The sequence below is a fragment of the Bombus vosnesenskii genome, unplaced genomic scaffold (assembly GCF_011952255.1).
Source record: "Bombus vosnesenskii isolate JDL3184/JDL3185 unplaced genomic scaffold, Bvos_JDL3184-5_v1.1 scf7180000013294, whole genome shotgun sequence".
In the NCBI taxonomy this organism is placed as follows: domain Eukaryota; kingdom Metazoa; phylum Arthropoda; class Insecta; order Hymenoptera; family Apidae; genus Bombus; species Bombus vosnesenskii.
Window position 1 is genome coordinate 135,202 of NW_022882945.1, and position 17,734 is coordinate 152,935.

At 35.7% G+C, this 17,734-nt stretch overlaps 2 protein-coding genes across 4 annotated transcripts in view; both read right to left on the reverse strand.

The window, feature by feature from the left end:
• The window catches only part of LOC117232948 (delta-1-pyrroline-5-carboxylate dehydrogenase, mitochondrial), a 58,888-nt gene that overhangs the window by 39,899 nt on the left and 1,255 nt on the right, over positions 1 to 17,734 (reverse strand). Inside the window, exons 2-8 of one of the 3 annotated variants that reach the window (XM_033492760.1) lie at positions 16,756 to 16,969; positions 16,229 to 16,663; positions 15,690 to 16,100; positions 15,448 to 15,626; positions 15,185 to 15,373; positions 14,883 to 15,119; positions 12,332 to 12,349 (exon numbers count right to left, since the gene is read on the reverse strand). In XM_033492760.1, coding sequence (XP_033348651.1) covers positions 14,885 to 15,119; positions 15,185 to 15,373; positions 15,448 to 15,626; positions 15,690 to 16,100; positions 16,229 to 16,663; positions 16,756 to 16,969 — 1,663 coding nt within the window. In that variant the 3' untranslated portion in view covers positions 12,332 to 12,349; positions 14,883 to 14,884. Of the gene's footprint in view, positions 1 to 12,331; positions 12,350 to 13,764; positions 15,120 to 15,184; positions 15,374 to 15,447; positions 15,627 to 15,689; positions 16,101 to 16,228; positions 16,664 to 16,755; positions 16,970 to 17,734 lie in introns of those variants that run through there. The other 2 variants (XM_033492761.1, XM_033492762.1) reach the window with 2 other exon arrangements.
• On the reverse strand, positions 4,923 to 7,730 carry LOC117232949. Its single transcript, XM_033492763.1, has 2 exons — positions 6,918 to 7,730; positions 4,923 to 6,359 (listed from the first exon to the last, which is right to left on the reverse strand). The coding sequence occupies exons 1-2, from the start codon at positions 6,990 to 6,992 to the stop codon at positions 5,562 to 5,564; spliced, it is 873 nt and encodes a 290-aa protein (XP_033348654.1). The 5' UTR covers positions 6,993 to 7,730; the 3' UTR covers positions 4,923 to 5,561.

The following is a 17,734-nucleotide window of genomic DNA, read 5'->3' on the forward strand; positions in this document are numbered from 1 at the left end:
ATAGCAAATCTTTTCTGATTTTTCTATCTTTCCTAACTTTTCGAAATATAAAATACAAGACATAGCAGGTAAAATGTTCGTACTGGTAACGTCAAAATGTTCTTCGACGATCATACGTGGAAAGATTATAGACTTGGATAGAATACTTAAAATATAGTACTACGTCTTATACGAGCGACAAACGAATAATTCAATCACTCGCAAATTAGCTTAAATCCATAAATTGAATATTCGGTAGAAATTCAAAACGCCAATTTAGAATTCCTTTAGGCTCGTATAATTTCTACTCAAAAATCTAAAGAAAATAAGTATCTATATCTGTAGCGAATTAATTTCAGACGAACAACAGAAACTTTCCAAAAAGCGTGCCAAATTTGCGATCAATATCGTATATCTGCCAGAGATAACAACATATATTTCATTCTTTCACCAAATCCCACTAAGCTGAACTTAGTTTATCATTATGTTGTTCAGAGAGAAAAGTTAGAGAACGAAACACATGGGTTCGCGTCCGATTATCGCAATTCCATTCGCCGACGATCGAATGGCACGAATTTTCCCGCAGACATTGTTGGAAAGCATGAAAGCACGCGTAAAAGACGAAGACGCCGACGAATCCGAGAACTTTGCTCCGCGGCAAATCGACTTGTCACGAAATCCTATTGCCGCCTCCTGCATGTTTCCAGCGTTCTTCTCGTTTTCCACCTTCTCATTCTCCTCACCTCCCTGTCGTGAAACCCGATAAAACCTCGTTCGACGGCGTGCTCAAATTTTCGAGACGCTTAGCTCCATGATGCTCGCCCGAAATCCGATTTTCCGCGACGTATTCACCTTTGCTTGCGATGATTATTTCTTGCCCCATGCGTTTCGTTACGCGCATAAAATTTCGATTGTATTCGATTCATTCTGGATAGATTTGATAGAAACGTTAATCCTTTGCATGTCGACGATATTTTTCGTACCCTCTCTCCCACGCTTTTATAGCGAAACTTTTTAAAAATGAGGAATTCGTCTTCGAGGAGGAGAACGTTATAAGTTCGTGAATCTAAATTTGTAAATTTAAAAATAATTCTCACTAAAGGAATATAAAGGGCTAATAGAGATTAAAAATAATAGTAACAAAAACTTTCATTCGTAATATATATGAGGTATATTGATTTTTTTTATTTCTCAAAGGAAATTCTATTCTTCGTGTAAGTGGAAGATAAAGTTGAGCCATTTACCTCTTACGTGCTCAATTCGTAAGTGTCACGCTCATGTAGCACGAAGAAGATGATGAAAATGGAATTAGAAGAATGTTAGTTTATCTATCCTTTGATTTTTCTAACAAAAAATTATTATTCACTTTTCATCTTACTGGATCAACCGATTAATTCATAGAAGATATAGCAAATTCTTGTAAGTCTTATAAGATTCGAAGAGGAATAAAGAATCACAATGTAAAATTGTTGATTTACGTTTAGATAAAACTGCTGTAGATTCGCGTAATCTGAGTTCCATTTACGATGTTTTGCGTGCACGGTTCAGTAAAAAGTAGACAGATCCAAATGGGTTTTCATGAAGTATCGTGATGAAAATTCATAGGGGTGCGGGTGGGTGGAATCTGCGTTACGTGTCTGAGACACGATGCAACGCGTGACGCGCGAAACGACACTGCAAGCAAAAAGGGTTAAAGAAGGAACGTGACTTTTTTCCTTTGTACACGGTGCACAGGTATCGCGAAAGAATGCGCTTTAAAATTCAAATTCCCGTGAAGCTGTCGTGAGGCCAAGTCGTCAGACAAACTAAAAGGAACTGTTATGTTACTGTAACAGTTGCAAATAATGAAAAATAATGTACAAACTGCGTAGAATTTCTTATCAGATGATTAACGATAAGAACCATCCCCCTTATCGTTATCGTTCAAACGTTTGGAATTATTTCTAGTATTCATGATTTATGAAGAATAATGAAATAAAAGGACCAACGTATTAAGATGGGACAAAGATACGAAGGAATAAAAGTGAATTAAATTGAAAAATAAAACAAATGTAGATATTTTGATACATTATCGATACTTATACAAAAAGCCAAAGTTTCAATATTTACACGTATTTCACAACGTGATTATTTTGCATACAGTGTCGATCAAAGTACTCCGGCAAAAAATTAATGGTTTTTCCATTATATATTCCTTTCTTTGTTGCAGTACTGTTATCTTCCCTCGTTTTTACACGTCACGTGTAATTTCGCAGATTATAACAACTTCCCAATAAACAATTATTTCCAACGTAAACAAGCAGGATACTATCTGTTTAGATTCGATCACTTGAATTGTATTTATAAAAAGTATGAACTTGCGTAAATATTCGCAGTCCACTAATATCTTTTTACTTTGAAGCGTATCATTCCCTATTTTTTATTCCTTCAATCGCGACAAGAAAAATTTCTGTCATTTGCTCAGAATAAAAAAATGACGATAACGTAATCAACGATGCAGAAGAAGGTAGGTTTCTTAGAGCGACAATAGTAAAGGCTGGCTTTAATCGAATCCTTCTCAAAAAGTGCATAGGAGGCGTTAAACAAACTATCAACATTTCGGCCGCGTGAGAGTACGCATTCGATGCTGGATCCACGATAAATCCTTTTCTTTCCTCGCGCAACTCAACTTTCCATCCTTCAGCCTCTCTCTCTCTCTCCTTCTTCTTTGCACCTCTCTCTCTCTATCTCTGTCTCTCTTTGATCTTTTTGTTTTGCCTCACTGTATCCAGCCAAGCTGCGACTGCCGGTTTCCGGTCTGGAATTTCCGGCTTAGCTTAAGAGCTAATAGCACAGCTAGGAAAGCTACGCTTTTCCATCTTACAACTGATCTATCTCCCGGCCTTTTCCTTTCGATTTCTTGACAGATGATCGTTCTCCCGACGCAATTAATTCTCATCTTCGACCAACGGCTTGCCATCGTGAAACAGTTGGAACGAATCATCCAAACGTGACAGCTTGATCGATAAAAGTGTTGGGTTGTAACATAAATTCGTCCTGTGCTCCTATTTATTATTCTAAACGAAGAAACGGGGACTTGCGTATGTTACAACCCTAATATTTTCTCATATGACATTCATTTCAATTTCTGCATATATAACATGTACAAGTATACACAAACTTCGTACTATTCAGTCGTAACATAAATTCATCCTGTTCTTATATTTACTGCAATATGAAAGGTTAGAACACTTCAAAGAATGTGGATAAAGACAAGAAGGAGTAGAGAACTTATAGAAGAAAGAAAAAGAGAGAGAAAGAGATGGAGAAATAAAAGATGAAGGTGAGGTTCTAAGGAGTAGCGAAGAAGATGTACAAAGAGAGAAGCGGTGGATTAGAATACAAGGATGTAGACATAACAGGAAATACGAAAATGGGAGAATAGCCATAGGAAGTGTACCAAAATATTTAAGGTAGAGACGGAAGCTAGGGAGCAAAAGTTATTGAGAAGAACAAGGTATAGCAACTTGGAGAATGCATGTAGATTTTGGGTGAGTAAAAAGGAAAAGAGATGCTTATTTTGTAAAACCAGCGAAAAGGCATTTGAACATATGGAGGATATGCAAAAGAATTGATAGAACAAACGTAAGCGTGGAAGAAATGCTAATGGAGGAGCGAAAAGCGGAATGGCCAAAAAAGATAAAAAGGAGGAAAAGAGGCGGAGAGGAGATGAGCAAAGGAAGCTGCGCAAAGTGTGAAGCCAATGAAATAGTTTAAGGTAGTTTTAAAGAACGATAATGCTTTATAGCGAAGCAGAAACGGTTTTAGAATAGAAACCAAAGAAATAATTATCTAAAACAGGTTCGATAATAGTACGAGTTACAGTAGCAACCTATGTAACCAAGTCCACTTTCTGGGCTAATAAGATGAAATGAATAAATTCACTACTACTACTATTTATTAGAATATATGTATAGATAATATATGTATACCAACTAATATATGAATATATTTAATATATGTGTAATTATATAGTACATGTATGTATACGAATTTATGTTACAACCCAATACAATATCATCGGTGCTTCCAGCATTAAAATTGAATTCTCACAATTCTGTCCTATACTATACAATTTTTAGACCGTCAATAATCATATATTTTATTGTTATTTCGGTATTACTGAATTCCTTGAAATTATTGGTTACGAGAGTATAGAGACACTCGCGTTCAAGGACGACAAGAGAAACAAGGAATAAGGGTAAGACGAGCCAAAAGTGGATAGAGGCCATGGTTCGTCTGAATATTCCGATACAGCGGACGATCAATAAATAGACGCAATTCCTAGGAAGCTATCCTGTGGTAGCTCCCTCCCTATCCAATCCTTATTACCCATTATCGATTTCTATTTAAAACGGAGCTTCTGCAAGACCGAAATACATAGACACGTGACCCTTGTATATCTGTCAATAGCGAATACAAACATCATTGTCACGGTTGACGTTGATTCCGGCTACAGCCAAACCTCGTACTCCGCCAGCGCTAAAATGATATCAACCCCGATACTGTATTATTTAATCACGTTGATTGAACAGATGTATAACAATCTAATTAACCTTGAACTGATATCTTTGGTTGTTAGATAGTTATTAGATTATTTCATAATTTGATTTCAGATATTTACTTCTAATTTCTATTATATACAGGGTGGTTGGTAACTGGTGGTACAAGCGGAAAAGGGGTGATTCTACGCGAAAAAAGAAGTCGAAAATATAGAATAAAAATTTTTCGTTTCCGAGAATTTGTTTTCGAGAAAATCGACTTTGAATTTTCGCTCGGTACGCGTGCACTTTTTTACGTCTCGTTATAACGGATCTCAATGTAGATCGTTGTCTAGATTGACGTTATTTTTTTAATTTTTAAAATTTTTAAATTTTTAAATTTTTATTCTATATTTTCGACTTCTTTTTTCGTATATATAGAATCTGAATCGTTAACTTACTTGAATACGTATGACTGTCATCCTTGCGTTACTACTCTATCAAATTTTATCTTTTAAGTTTTAGCTGTCGCCTAGAAATAAACAGGCTTTACACCGAATAAAATATTTGACACTGGAAACGACAATGATCCATAAATAAGAATTAACTTATCCTGATTACCTACGTGTAACGCTTAGAGAATCGATAGAACTCGAAAGAAGCGCCAGAAAAATCGCATCTGTAGCCAGAAATTTATTCGTCTAAGTTACTTAGACTAATATTTCCAGAGAAAAATCTTTAAACAAAGCCGTGTATAAAAATACTAGTACCATGAAACAAGTATCCTGCACGCGCTAAAGTATAAACCGTAAATTATAAAATTCCCTCGGCGAGATCTCAAAAATCCCTTGAACCTTCTCTCTCATCCACGGGTCAGAATAAAATATAAAAAAAGGAAGAAACTCGTAGAATCCTTCGTAGAATAAGAAAGAAGCAGCGATAATTTCGCGACAAATATTTCTCGCCACCTTTTCTTCTCAATCAAGCTAGTTGCCCTAATCGATGCCCCGGCAACAGCCAGCGACCGTGTTCTCCAATCGTTTCTAGAGGGTTTCTTCCCGATCAAGAGTCATTCGTCCCGCAAACACGCCGAGACGAGGACAAATAGCATTTGCAAGGGGCCTCGATCTTCCTGGAGGATCTTCGATTCGGCTGATTCTTTTCTCGGCCGGTGATTACGGGCCCGATATCGTTCTCCTCTTGGCTCTTGGCTGTATTGTACCACCGATCCTGCTCATCCGTTTCCGTGAATCTCTCCATAGTCTCCGGTCTACCGGGTTGTTTCGTCACAAAGTGATCCAACGGATTAAGATACTCAATTTCCAGCTTCCTCGACACGGTGTTCAAACGCGGTTCGCTCTCTTCTTTCATGAAATCGAATAGACCGGCAACGTTCATCGGGACGTTCGTGTGAGAATCCAACAGATTCAGCTGCATCGAGTTCAACACCACTTCACCTGGTGGGTACCTATCCCCGTAACAATTCCGTAAGCACGACTCAAACGTTTTGAATCGATACGAATTGTAATCCCATGTGATGTCAACGACAGGTAAAACCTGATCGGTTTTCACGAACGTGGACGAATATTTTGCGACCACGTTCGGCTCAGTTTCCATCGAATTTGTAGCTTCTGTCTTGACCGTTGGGTTAGGAATCGATAGCGTTTGGTTCGGTATCACTGGCCAAGATGAAACAGTTCTCAGGTTGGTCAACGATATCTTGGAATCGGAGCTGGGAACGCTGAAGACGTTAGGTTCTTTGGAATAGTGTTGCAGTATGTTACGGACGGATGATTTGTTGGAATCTTCCGCGTTGGTCGCGTAGTAATGGAAAATCGTGCATAGCTTCTTTGGATCTGCCTATGGAGCAAGGTATTATGGTTTTATCGTGACTCCTGTGATTTGAATTTACGAAGCTCTATACAATCGTTAAACGTATATGCTCTAACATACGTAACTAAGAAAGTGAAATGTAAATACACGCGAGACATTGAGGGCAAAAGTGGGTTAGCTTGGACGCTCGGCAAACGATGCAGTTTGCTAATTCTGATTTATAGCTACAGAATATACGAATTTATTCCCCGCGAGAATTGCCATTATCGTGGCCAGTAAGCGATATAACACTGCCGATGCAAATAACGACTTCACAACTGGATGATTTAATTCGATCAAAAAGGAGTTAATTTAACGAAAGGACAAATACAATTTCATCCCAATAAATGAAATTCAAATAAATTATGAAAATATAATTCGTAAAATAACAATGTATTAAATAATTCGTTAAAAACGTTCAATTTAAAGAAAAAAGAAACGTGATAACCTCTAAGAAGTTTTTCAGACTAGAAATCTTCTTTGCGATATTACAAAAAGATACTTCGTATATTCATATTAATTAATATATTTATATTAATTACATACGATTAACATTTGGAGCTGAACGACGATAGAAAACACAAGGATCAAAGTGAGAAACAGAGCGTAGATGCTCGCCATGGTAAACTTAATGAATCTCGTTTTCGCTCTATGAAAAGGCTAAAATCTCGACCGGTTTCTCGGGCCTGGACATCTTCGTCGCTCTGTGGCTCACGATATCGACAGAAGACATCGTTTAATCGAGCTTTTCTTTTTCGTTCTTTAATTCTATAAAAATCAGTCGGACACCGGGTCCCATCGGACACCACGGCTTGTGGATCGATTTTTTACGACACGACACGAGACTACAGAAACCTGTCATTTGTTTATGGAAATACGCGCGGTCAAAACGAAGAATTTTGTAACCTATCTGGACGTTTCGTTGACATTTCTACATTTAATACGTATCCGTGATAGAGTCTCGTTTTACGTAAAAATATACAGTCGCTCGCTGAAAGTATTTGAATACTTAGCATAGGAAACTTTTTACATACACGTCGTGATTACATCGATAAAATTTGAAATCGATTTCAAAATATAATATAGAAGTTGGAAGATATTTCCTGTAAAAATGAATAGTCGTCTTAAGTACAAAGATCATAGGGCAAAAACATAGTAAGTGGCTTTTTTAAAGCAACTTGGAGAGTTAGGGCTGTCGAGGTTGGCTGATAGAGGAACGAGTGGAAGAATTTGTAATAGAAAAATATATTGAAATAAGCATAGGTATAGTGTATGCTGATCCAGATCACTCTTACAGTGTTACAATACAATAGCAAGAAGGTATGATAGGGAGCATGTTCCTATATTTATAGCAAACGACAACACAAGTTAATCTTGGTGTGTAGCTCTAGCTGAAAGCTGCAAGAAACAGCAATAGAAAGCTCTTTTGTTCCTGAACCTTGTAATACAAAACAAAATTTGTATTCAAAGACACAATAATATGGATCTCTCCTTATTTCGAATGTTTTTCAAAATTTTATTCTCTTCGTAACAGCGGTCTCCAGGTCACGGATATACACGAGAAAAGGTGTAGAGTTTTTCTTGAAGTAATTACTTCAAAAAGGACCTTAACAATCAATCCCATGTAAACAAAATTCTTCTCCTGTTTAATTTTGGGATTAAATATACATTTCTCTCATTTCCTTGAATATTTCTAAAATAAGATCTCGTTGAATATCGAGGCTTATTAATGTAACGAATAATTCACAGCTTAAATTCTTTTCTAATCGTTGCGCTAAATATTGCGTTAAATATTTCGTACCTTCTATGAACAATAATGTCGTGTAATGATCGTCAAAATGGTGAAACATCGTAGAGCGCACTATATACTGGCAGAAAATTTCTACCAGTGTACGAATATTTTTATGGGCTGCTGTATATCGATGTCTAAATAAATATTTGCAAAGCAGCAAAATAAAGGGAAACGTGGTAAGATATGGGGAATATACATAGAAAAAAAGAAGCGACGCAGATTGAAATTTCACTGAAAACACAAAGTGAATAACAGCGATGTTCTGGTAATATTGAAAAACAGTGATCACGCCGGTCTCGGTGATTCACGGAGGAAAATTTCATCGCATTTCCATACGCAAGGGGAGAGAACGAATATTTTTTCTTTTTCGTTTTTTTCGTCGCGTAGACTGTATACACTATGCTAATCTGCCACGTTTTAATATTGCTTTGTAGGATTAAACTTTGAAAAAACACCACCGTTTATTTTGTAAAAAAACAGTCGAGTATCCGACCGATGTGTTTTGACAAACACGTACAAAGATGCTTCTGAGTTTCGAACTTTTCCAATTTATTAATAAAATCCAATACAGAACTACTACTTGCTGTGATCCTAAATCATCCTACTTTAAGTGATCCTAATTTTAGGTAAAACTAATTCCCTAAACCTTTTTTTTTTTTTTTGTTCTTATGCGATTACTCAAAGCTGCTTTATACTACTAACGTTTACCCTGTGATCGATCAATGGTAACGTGATCGCTAATGTATGAACATTTTCTGTGAAATCATTCTTGACCAGTTCCGATTCCAACTACTTGCGCGGAGAGTGTCCAATCCAGCGCAGTGTGGAAAATAATCCATCAATCCCGCAAGCTTTTTTCTTTCAGCAATACCTTCGTACGGTACTCTAGCATGATGAAATTGAAACTTTGAAAAGTTTTCCACACTCGCGGATGCAACAAGGGAGGAATACAACTTTCGAAACGGTGAACTGCAGTAGCAAAAATACAGCTCGGGAATACATAAACAAGTAAAATTGATTTCAGCGATAAAGATACAATACGAGAACACGTAGGAGAAGTTTCAACAGTAAAAAAACGATTTAAAGATGTTGACGCGAAAATAGCACGACGACGCTGAGCTAAGTATTCCAATAATAAAAAGAACAAACAAAGTACACGTACCGAAAATGAGATTTCGGTTCAGAAAGAAAGCAAAGGATAAGGAGAGCAAAAAAAAAAATACATCGCGACAATGAAAAGAGCATCGCAACGACGGCAAAAAAAGAAGAAAGAAATAGGAATTCCAGCAACGTAGGGACAATACGAGAACATCTGGTTCGGCCATCGTTCCATTTTACGAATCTACGAAACCCCCGGCGTGTTTCGACCCTTATTTCGCGTGCACGCTCAACCCATTTCCATATGTATACACCGCACAATATAAACAGAAGCATTAAGCGTCAATCAGAATGGAGTAATTTGAAGCAGCGAGCCGTAAGAGGAAGTAGAATCTCGGTGGCGCGTCAACCTCGAGCCCCAAACCATAATAGGATGCAATTTAGAAACGGTCGAAACAGACAATACCGCGTCCTTCGAAGCGTAAATCATCCACCGCGGCAAGAGTGAGAGGATAGAGTGTGGAAACTGCAATGGGTAAAATGGGAGGGTGGAAGTGCATATCTTAATTACAATATTCCCACGAGCTGAACACAGGACTCTTGCCCGGTTCGCCAACCAACCCCTTAGCCTTTCCAGCCAGCCTCTAGGAATTTAATTAATTTGCCAGTGGCAAGCAGGCTTGCTCCTTGTCGCCACTCTGAAATATTGTATCCTTCCCACCCTTTAAAACCCAACGCCACCCCACGAGTGCCACCGTAGTATCGCCTTTGCTCTCTCTCTCTCTCTCTCTCTTACTCTCGTACCCTGATCTTCTGGTTGCTTGTATTCTTGCAACGCAAGACGAGCACGCCTTGTTCGGATATCATTGAATTTCGCCGGGATATTGACACGAGAGTCTTCGTCGTGAGACGAAACGTCGGACCATCTATTTCCAAGTATTTCGTAGCATCCTTGTCGATACACGCTTTGTTTTAAGTTTGATGTTTTGGCGAGTTGTTAAGTTTGTGGCAAATTTAAACTTGTTATTTTAACGTTTGTATAGCGAACGATAAATTTATAGATCGGTATATCGTGTGATATTTTATAGGAAGCAAAACTATCTTTAAATTTCATTATAACCGTTTCCACTTTGCTTAGTTTACGTATGAAATCTCTAAACTATAGTATACCTAGTAGATAAGACTAATATAATACGAGTGCATATGGACATGTCACTCTCGCGTTAATTTGCTTTCGTTAGAAAATGTCTTGTTTTCAAAATTTAAATAAGTGTTTTTAAATAAAGTTTCTCTTCATTTGCTTTTTGTAATATAAAATAGTTACGTAATATAAGATAATAAATGTTATATGTATGTGACTTCATGTAACAATTAACAAGTGTTCTGTAGGATGAACGACCAACTCTTCCGTTAGAAATCTGTCTGTTTACTCGGACGTTGCATAAAGGAAAATTATGTAGGAAGCCATGCAAGACAAAATGGAAGAGCGGTAATTTTATTTCGTGTATGAAATAGTAAAATGAAATGTTTAAACGTTGCTCCTCTACGATTAATATTGCGTGAGAGCAGAATATAAGCATCGTCTGCGAACTGATAACGGAACTCAAGTGCTTTTTCTTTATCCAATCTCAACGTCTTGCCGAGAATTATATTATCCAAATAATCACTCAGTCATTTCCAGATCACTTATATCATCATTTTCGAAACATACTCCTCCATTTGAGCAAGCGTTAACTGTCGTTAATTAAAATAAAAATTCATTGTATTTTTCATTCGAACGATTTACGTTTAAAATATTTCTATTCTTGAAACCTTGAAACCATTACGTGATGAGATTTTTAAAAAAATCCAATTCTCTTGATTTACTATTGTATCCGTTGCCAATGAAATCCTTAAATTTCAAATACACGTGTTCCATTAGAGGCCGTTAATGAACCAGTCGGTTGCACGCTAATTAATAAATTTGCAACGTATTTTCTTTTGTTCTTTTTAAATCTTTGGTTTCATTGTTCGTTCACTGTTGGATATTTGCCGATAATAACGACATTCTGTTTCCGACAAACAATTGCTTTCGAGAATGAACTTTAACAATGTATATGCGGTAATGAGCGAGTGGAATGGAAACTCTTTCGATTTTACATCTACTATCGAACGAAAAGATATGCTTGAAAGGATAAAAGCAAAGAGATTCTGTTACGAACGAAATAATTATTTAAGTGACCGTTTCAATTTACATTTTATACATTTATCCGCGTTACTCAATAATTCCCACGCATTTGCAATTCTACGTTTCTACGATATCTTCGAGTAATACTATCGGTTCTCTCTTATGATGAACGTAGGACCCGTAGCCAAGGATATTGAAAACGGAGCGATTAATTTCGTGACCGTGCATCCATCATCATTACGTCAATTTCAGATTACCGGGCAGAAGACGGGACCTTCATCCTCCCACTACAAGATGATCCAAGCAGAACTCGAAAAAACAAGTCATTTAGTCGAGCACGGAAAAAAGGAGGGGTGGGGAGAGGGCCTGAAAGGGCTCAACTAGAGAAAGGAAAGAAAGGATGGATCGTGGAGGACGAAAAGCGGCGAAAGATGGATGAAGAAAAAACGGCGTCGCGTCAAGGCGAGGACGGTTGGCCATCCGCCTCATCTGCCGTTGAAAAGGTGAAAATCTTGATTTGAGTGAGCGCTTTAGATCGTCGCGCCCGGAAAACTCGTAAAAAAGCACCGAGAACGCCAGGAAATCCTTCGGCAAAGCCATTAACGACGATTTCTCCTAAGCCATCGAATCCCACTTCTTCCGTCGATGTCTTCCAATGTCAACCCCATTCCAGGGCTCGTCAAAGCGGCGCCATCGACGTGCCGTGAAAGAGAAAGAAATAGAAAGAGAAAAAAGAAGGAATGAACGGGAGGAGCGAAGAGAGTCGAGTGGAAATGACGGAAGGTAAAGTTCCAGCGACCAAGTAACGAAGGGAAACGAGGAACTGTGAAAAATGCAAATGGTACGATCAGGACGTGAGAGGGAGGGGGGGGCAGGAGGAGGAGAAGGAAGAGGAGGTAATTTGTCCTCCAGCTGATAAGTCTACACAAAAAATACGAAATTTGCTTTAGACATTCCAGGTCATCGAATTCGGGTTACATGTAGAAACCTTTTCTGGTTATAATATTTATATCATATACTCATATATTGTATCAAATAAATGGCGAATTGTTCTTAATTTCAACAATAAGAAACAATTCATAAATACTAATACGAAATCTTAGTAATGAAAGTGGCACGAGGATACTAAGCTAAAAAGTACTCATGATTGAATAATTCTGTCAATTTGAATGCCATTGAAACTGTCTGGACCATGATCAAATCATCTATATACCCATCTTTAAATGCTACGTTCTACTTACTTATGTTCAATCTGTGGACAAAAACGCAGAAATTTAACACAATAGTGCAGACACAAAGACAGTGCATATGGATCATACGGGAAAGCATATGAGCTATAGCCCTATAACGAAAATAAAGGGGAGAAATACAAATCACTAGCATGTATATGTATAACAGCGTAATAAGTAATAAACTTTAATGTTAGAATTCGTTCACGCTTCTCAATATCACTAAAAACAGGAAAGAAAATTAAAAGTTTTAAGTGATCCTAATTTGATGGCCAGGAACTGCATAGGGATTAAAAGACATAAAGTTCCTTCCTTATCTACAATTACAGATCGAAGAAAATGCTTAAAAATTTTAATATTTGAAAAATATAATTTTGTCGATTATATAGCTCAAAATAAAAACGCAGCTATATAAAGAAATACGAATTTAAATGTGCATCTTTAAAATTGATATCTTTTGTAGCTTTAAATATCTCGATATAAGTCTATCTATCAAGAGTTGATAAAATAGAATAAGTAAAGAACAGAGTATAACAGATGTCTTATGACTATTTAATATTTTTAAGGAGCATTAGAAATGTTTGAATGAAACTTTTGAAAAATATTTTTAAAGATATTCTGTTTTTAAGGTTACAGCTAAATTTTATGCAAAGAAAATATTAGTGAATGTTAATTGACGTCATTGCGAACTCTGTTGACGTGAGTTCGAAATAATCGGTCGATATTTCAGTACATGGCCATATCTAATTATTACCATCTGTGCCATTATAATATAATAATAATAATTTAAATTGTAATAACCATTCACGTAATCGTCGATTCATAAAAGTGGAATCATCATTTTTTGAGAATGCAATATTATTGTCAACATTATCATTACAGGGTAACTGACAATACAGGAGTAGACGAACATTCTATTTACCTGCTGTGGCATTTATTTGCGATCCTTAGATTATTCAATGATTAAGTGTACTGCTAATAATAATTATGTACATATCTTTAATTTCGGAATTTTAGGAATGTAAAATTACTTGTAACGAAAGCTATCGATCGCAACGATAAATCAAGATGACTGATGAGTCAATTGAAAAATTTATATTAAAAATATCTAATTATATAGTGTTTTTATTGCTATGGTACACTTAAATTAAATTACATCGTAACATCAGCCACAACATCTAACATATTATTGTATATTTAATTAATAATAATTAATAATTGTTCGATTTGCAAGATACTTTATCTCAATCACACTATTAACAATAACATGCCTAAACGATCGACGATCAGGCTTGACAACACAATGTAAGGATTTAAGGGTAACTTTTGCATTTTACTGTGTTCGTCCCGCGTCTACATATTGTCTTGTAAGTTACACAGTAAAATGAATGTTTTCTTTGCTGCGCGTTTATAATGTAATATCAACCATTGTAAATGATCTATATAAGAATATAAAAAAGTAAGGTCAGAAAAACACAGCAGATGGTTTTCTAACTAGTACGCATTCATCACAATCTTCAAACACACCGTCAGATGTTATTTATCTCGATCACCATACTTGAATAATATTGTTATAAAATTTCTTGTATCACTGTAATGTAAGACCAAAAAAAATGCCTCTTTGTTTGCAACCACATATAGTAATTCCTGAGATATTAAAATATTATTGTACTAAAACATTTGATCTTAATAATATAGACTCTACACGCTGCAACTTGCAGAACATTAGTGTTATCTATTGGCAGCAAATATGTATTAAGGTGGACTTGCGTTTATGTTGCTTATGTCGAGACTACTTTGTAAGTAGTTTAGAAATATGTACTTATTCATATGTTCGTCTTTCTTGTACGCTATGTAACATCAAATCGATAAACACATTTATTAAAAACAAAAAAATACTGTTCAATTGGTAAATGTATTAACAACCACTGAATACTTGAATCTTTTTTTTTAAAGTCGACTATCTTTATCGTGAATTACTTTGTGTTTAAGCAGTTTGCTTTATAGTATAAATTCCTACAAAGCCCATGTCACTTGCATTGTGAGTGCAAATAGCGCCTTATACGCAAATTTCATGAATTCACATAGAGAAATGCATGAAGATATTTCATTATTTCTTATCGAACAACCCGAAAATCTGCTCTTTTTCAATTTGTAATATAAGATGCTGTCGCATCAGTATATGTATCTTCACGTTATAACTGCAAGCTGTTAGTAATACTTACATCTAAGACCTCATATATGGATAATCGTATTCACGCAAAGGAACAAATGTTTCTTTGATTGACTGTGGCGATGCCCAACGAAGAACGTAATGAGGTCCGCCAGCCTTATCATTTGTTCCAGACATTCTACTACCACCGAACGGTTGCTGACCAACGACCGAGCCTGTCGATTTATCATTAACATAGAAATTGCCAGCTGTATATTTAAATTCTTCGAGAGCTCTTCTCGCCCATTTTCTGAAGGATAACATTATATAATGAGATAAAGTACAAATATGTTAAAAACGAAATGAAATGCTTACTCGTCTTGCGAGAATATCGATCCAGTTAAAGCATAAGGTGTCGAGGATTCTACCAATTTCATCGTTTCATCGAGGTTTGAATCTTTATAAACGTATATTGTTAATACAGGGCCAAATATTTCCTGTGTTATTATCTTATCTGTAGGGTCTTTTGTTTCTACTATTGTCGGGTCAATGAAGTATCCAACCCTAATGGAAAGAAAAGGAATTAAAAATAATAAGAAAATACATATTTAACAGATTGTATGTAAAATGAAACGTACGAATCATCGTATTTCCCACCGCCGATAATTTCTAAATTAGGCGAATTTTTGGCATGTTTGATGTAACCAGAAATTCTTTTAAATGCAGTAGCATCTATAACGGCTCCGGTGAACACGGTAAAATCTCTGACGTCGCCAATCTTAAGTGCGTCACGAAGCGATAAAAGGCCTTCCTTTATCTATATACATAACAGTGTTTGAAATAGGAAAAGACTGAAATCAAAACTATGTGTGAAATCTACCTTTGGCCACAATGATTCTGGAACATACATTCTACTGCAAGCTGAACATTTTTGACCATTAAATTCGAAAGCGCTTCGTATGGTCCCATTAATAACTGACTCTACATCAGCACTCGCGTGTACGAAATGATAATTTTTTCCGCCACATTCGCCTACTAATTTGGGGTAGTTCCTATACTTTCCCAGATTTTTACCAATTTGCACCCACAAACGATTAAACGTGGGAACTGATCCGGTAAAATTAATCCCGGATAGATAAGGTGAAGCAGTTATAGTGTCACCAAAAACGGGTCCTTCACATGGAACAAAATTGACTACACCTGGTGGTACACCAGCTTCTTTACATATCTTAAAAATCCACCAGTTAGAAAGTACAGCTGTATCAGATGGCTTCCAGAGTACTGCATTACCCTAAAATGTGTAATACAACGTTTGTAATATACATTTATTGTATAACATATACTGCACTTGAATTTGCAGTGTATAAATCATTTGTATAGTAAGATACATAAAAATGAAATAATGAAAAAAATGCAAACCATTAAAGCAGGTGTATAGCTAAGATTACCACCAATGGCAGTAAAGTTGAATGGTGATACTGCTGCAACAAAACCATCCATTCCTCTATATCTCATTGAATTTAATGTTACTTTAGGATTGGTTGAAATTGGTTGATATTTTAAAGCCTCTTTGGCAAAATATGCATGCATTCTAAAAAAATCAATTAATTCTGCTGCACTATCAATTTCTGCTTGAATAACAGATTTGCTCTGTCCGAGCATTGTAGCAGCATTTAATTGCTGTCTGTATTTTGTTGCCATCAAATCAGCTGCCCTCAACCAGATTTCTAAACGCTGTTCAAATGGACATTTTTCCCATTCACGCTGAGCCTTTACAGCAACATCTATTGCCTTTTTGACTAGATCAGGTGTTGCCCAATAATATTTTGCAACCTTTGCTTTATGATTATGTGGCTGAAATATATATCATAACTGTCACTAATATATAATCTATTGTTAGTTTTTTACTGTATGTTAGTTCTTTACTATTGTACTTGTTAACTTACCATAACTTGATATCTACATAAATCTGTTTTAATTTCTTCATTTCCAATAACCAGGGGTACTTCCTCACAATCACTGGCCATTTTATCCAAAGCTCTTTCCAATTCTGCCCTCTCAGGGCTACCTTTTTTATAATTAAGGACAGGTTCATTTTCCAAAGGAAATTCAGCAGGATTTGGTAATGGTATTATTGTTCCTAAACATCTTGTACCAACTCTGTTTAGAAAAGTATGAAATATATATAATTACAAGTAATAAAAATCTAAGAAATCAAACATATTTCAATTTTAGCATTTTTTTCAAGTATTTTCATATCCTTTTATACATTCATAATGTTTATAAATGTACTCGTATCTAAATTTACTGATATAGAACATAATAAGATTAAAAGAGAGAATACATATTAACTTCTTGATACCATCTGTCAATATTTATCTATGTACTTTGTAGTAAGAGTTAAACTCATGATGTTATCTTCAGCACAAGATTTTCTCTAATCAATCTTTTATTTTAATAAATGATAAAGGTAATAGAAAATAATACAAAAATTATAAAAATAAAAAATTATTATTTATTTCTATATGCATTATAACACAAAAGCAATATTTTTATTTATTTAAAGTCTAAAATAAAATCAAAAATATATCTTACATAAATAAAAAGGAGAGAAATTATTTTCAGGGAAGAATGTTATTTTAAACTTGCTTACATGTGTCAAGCCGACATTCATGGTCAGATTATTACATAACAGAAATTCAATGACCCATGTCATTACAGTTATCGCTGCATTACTAATTACACATTAATTTGATAACGAAAATTATCCCAATTGAATTAAATCAATGAAGTTGCGGATAAGTTAAATGGGTGAAGTGAATGAATCGATATAAAGGTACGCTCGTTTTAACTATACAAAGCGGCCTTGTAATAAAGATTCACTATTTTCAGTAATACATTCCTTTCCAAAATATCGCGAAACAT

Coding starts and splice junctions, on each gene's coding strand:
- LOC117232949 (XM_033492763.1), bottom strand. CDS start 6,992: ATGGCGAGCATCTACGCTCTGTTTCTCACTTTGATCCTTGTGTTTTCT. Junction 6,360..6,917: donor TTCAGCTCCAAATGTTAATC/GTATGTAATTAA, acceptor CTTGCTCCATAG/GCAGATCCAAAGAAGCTATG.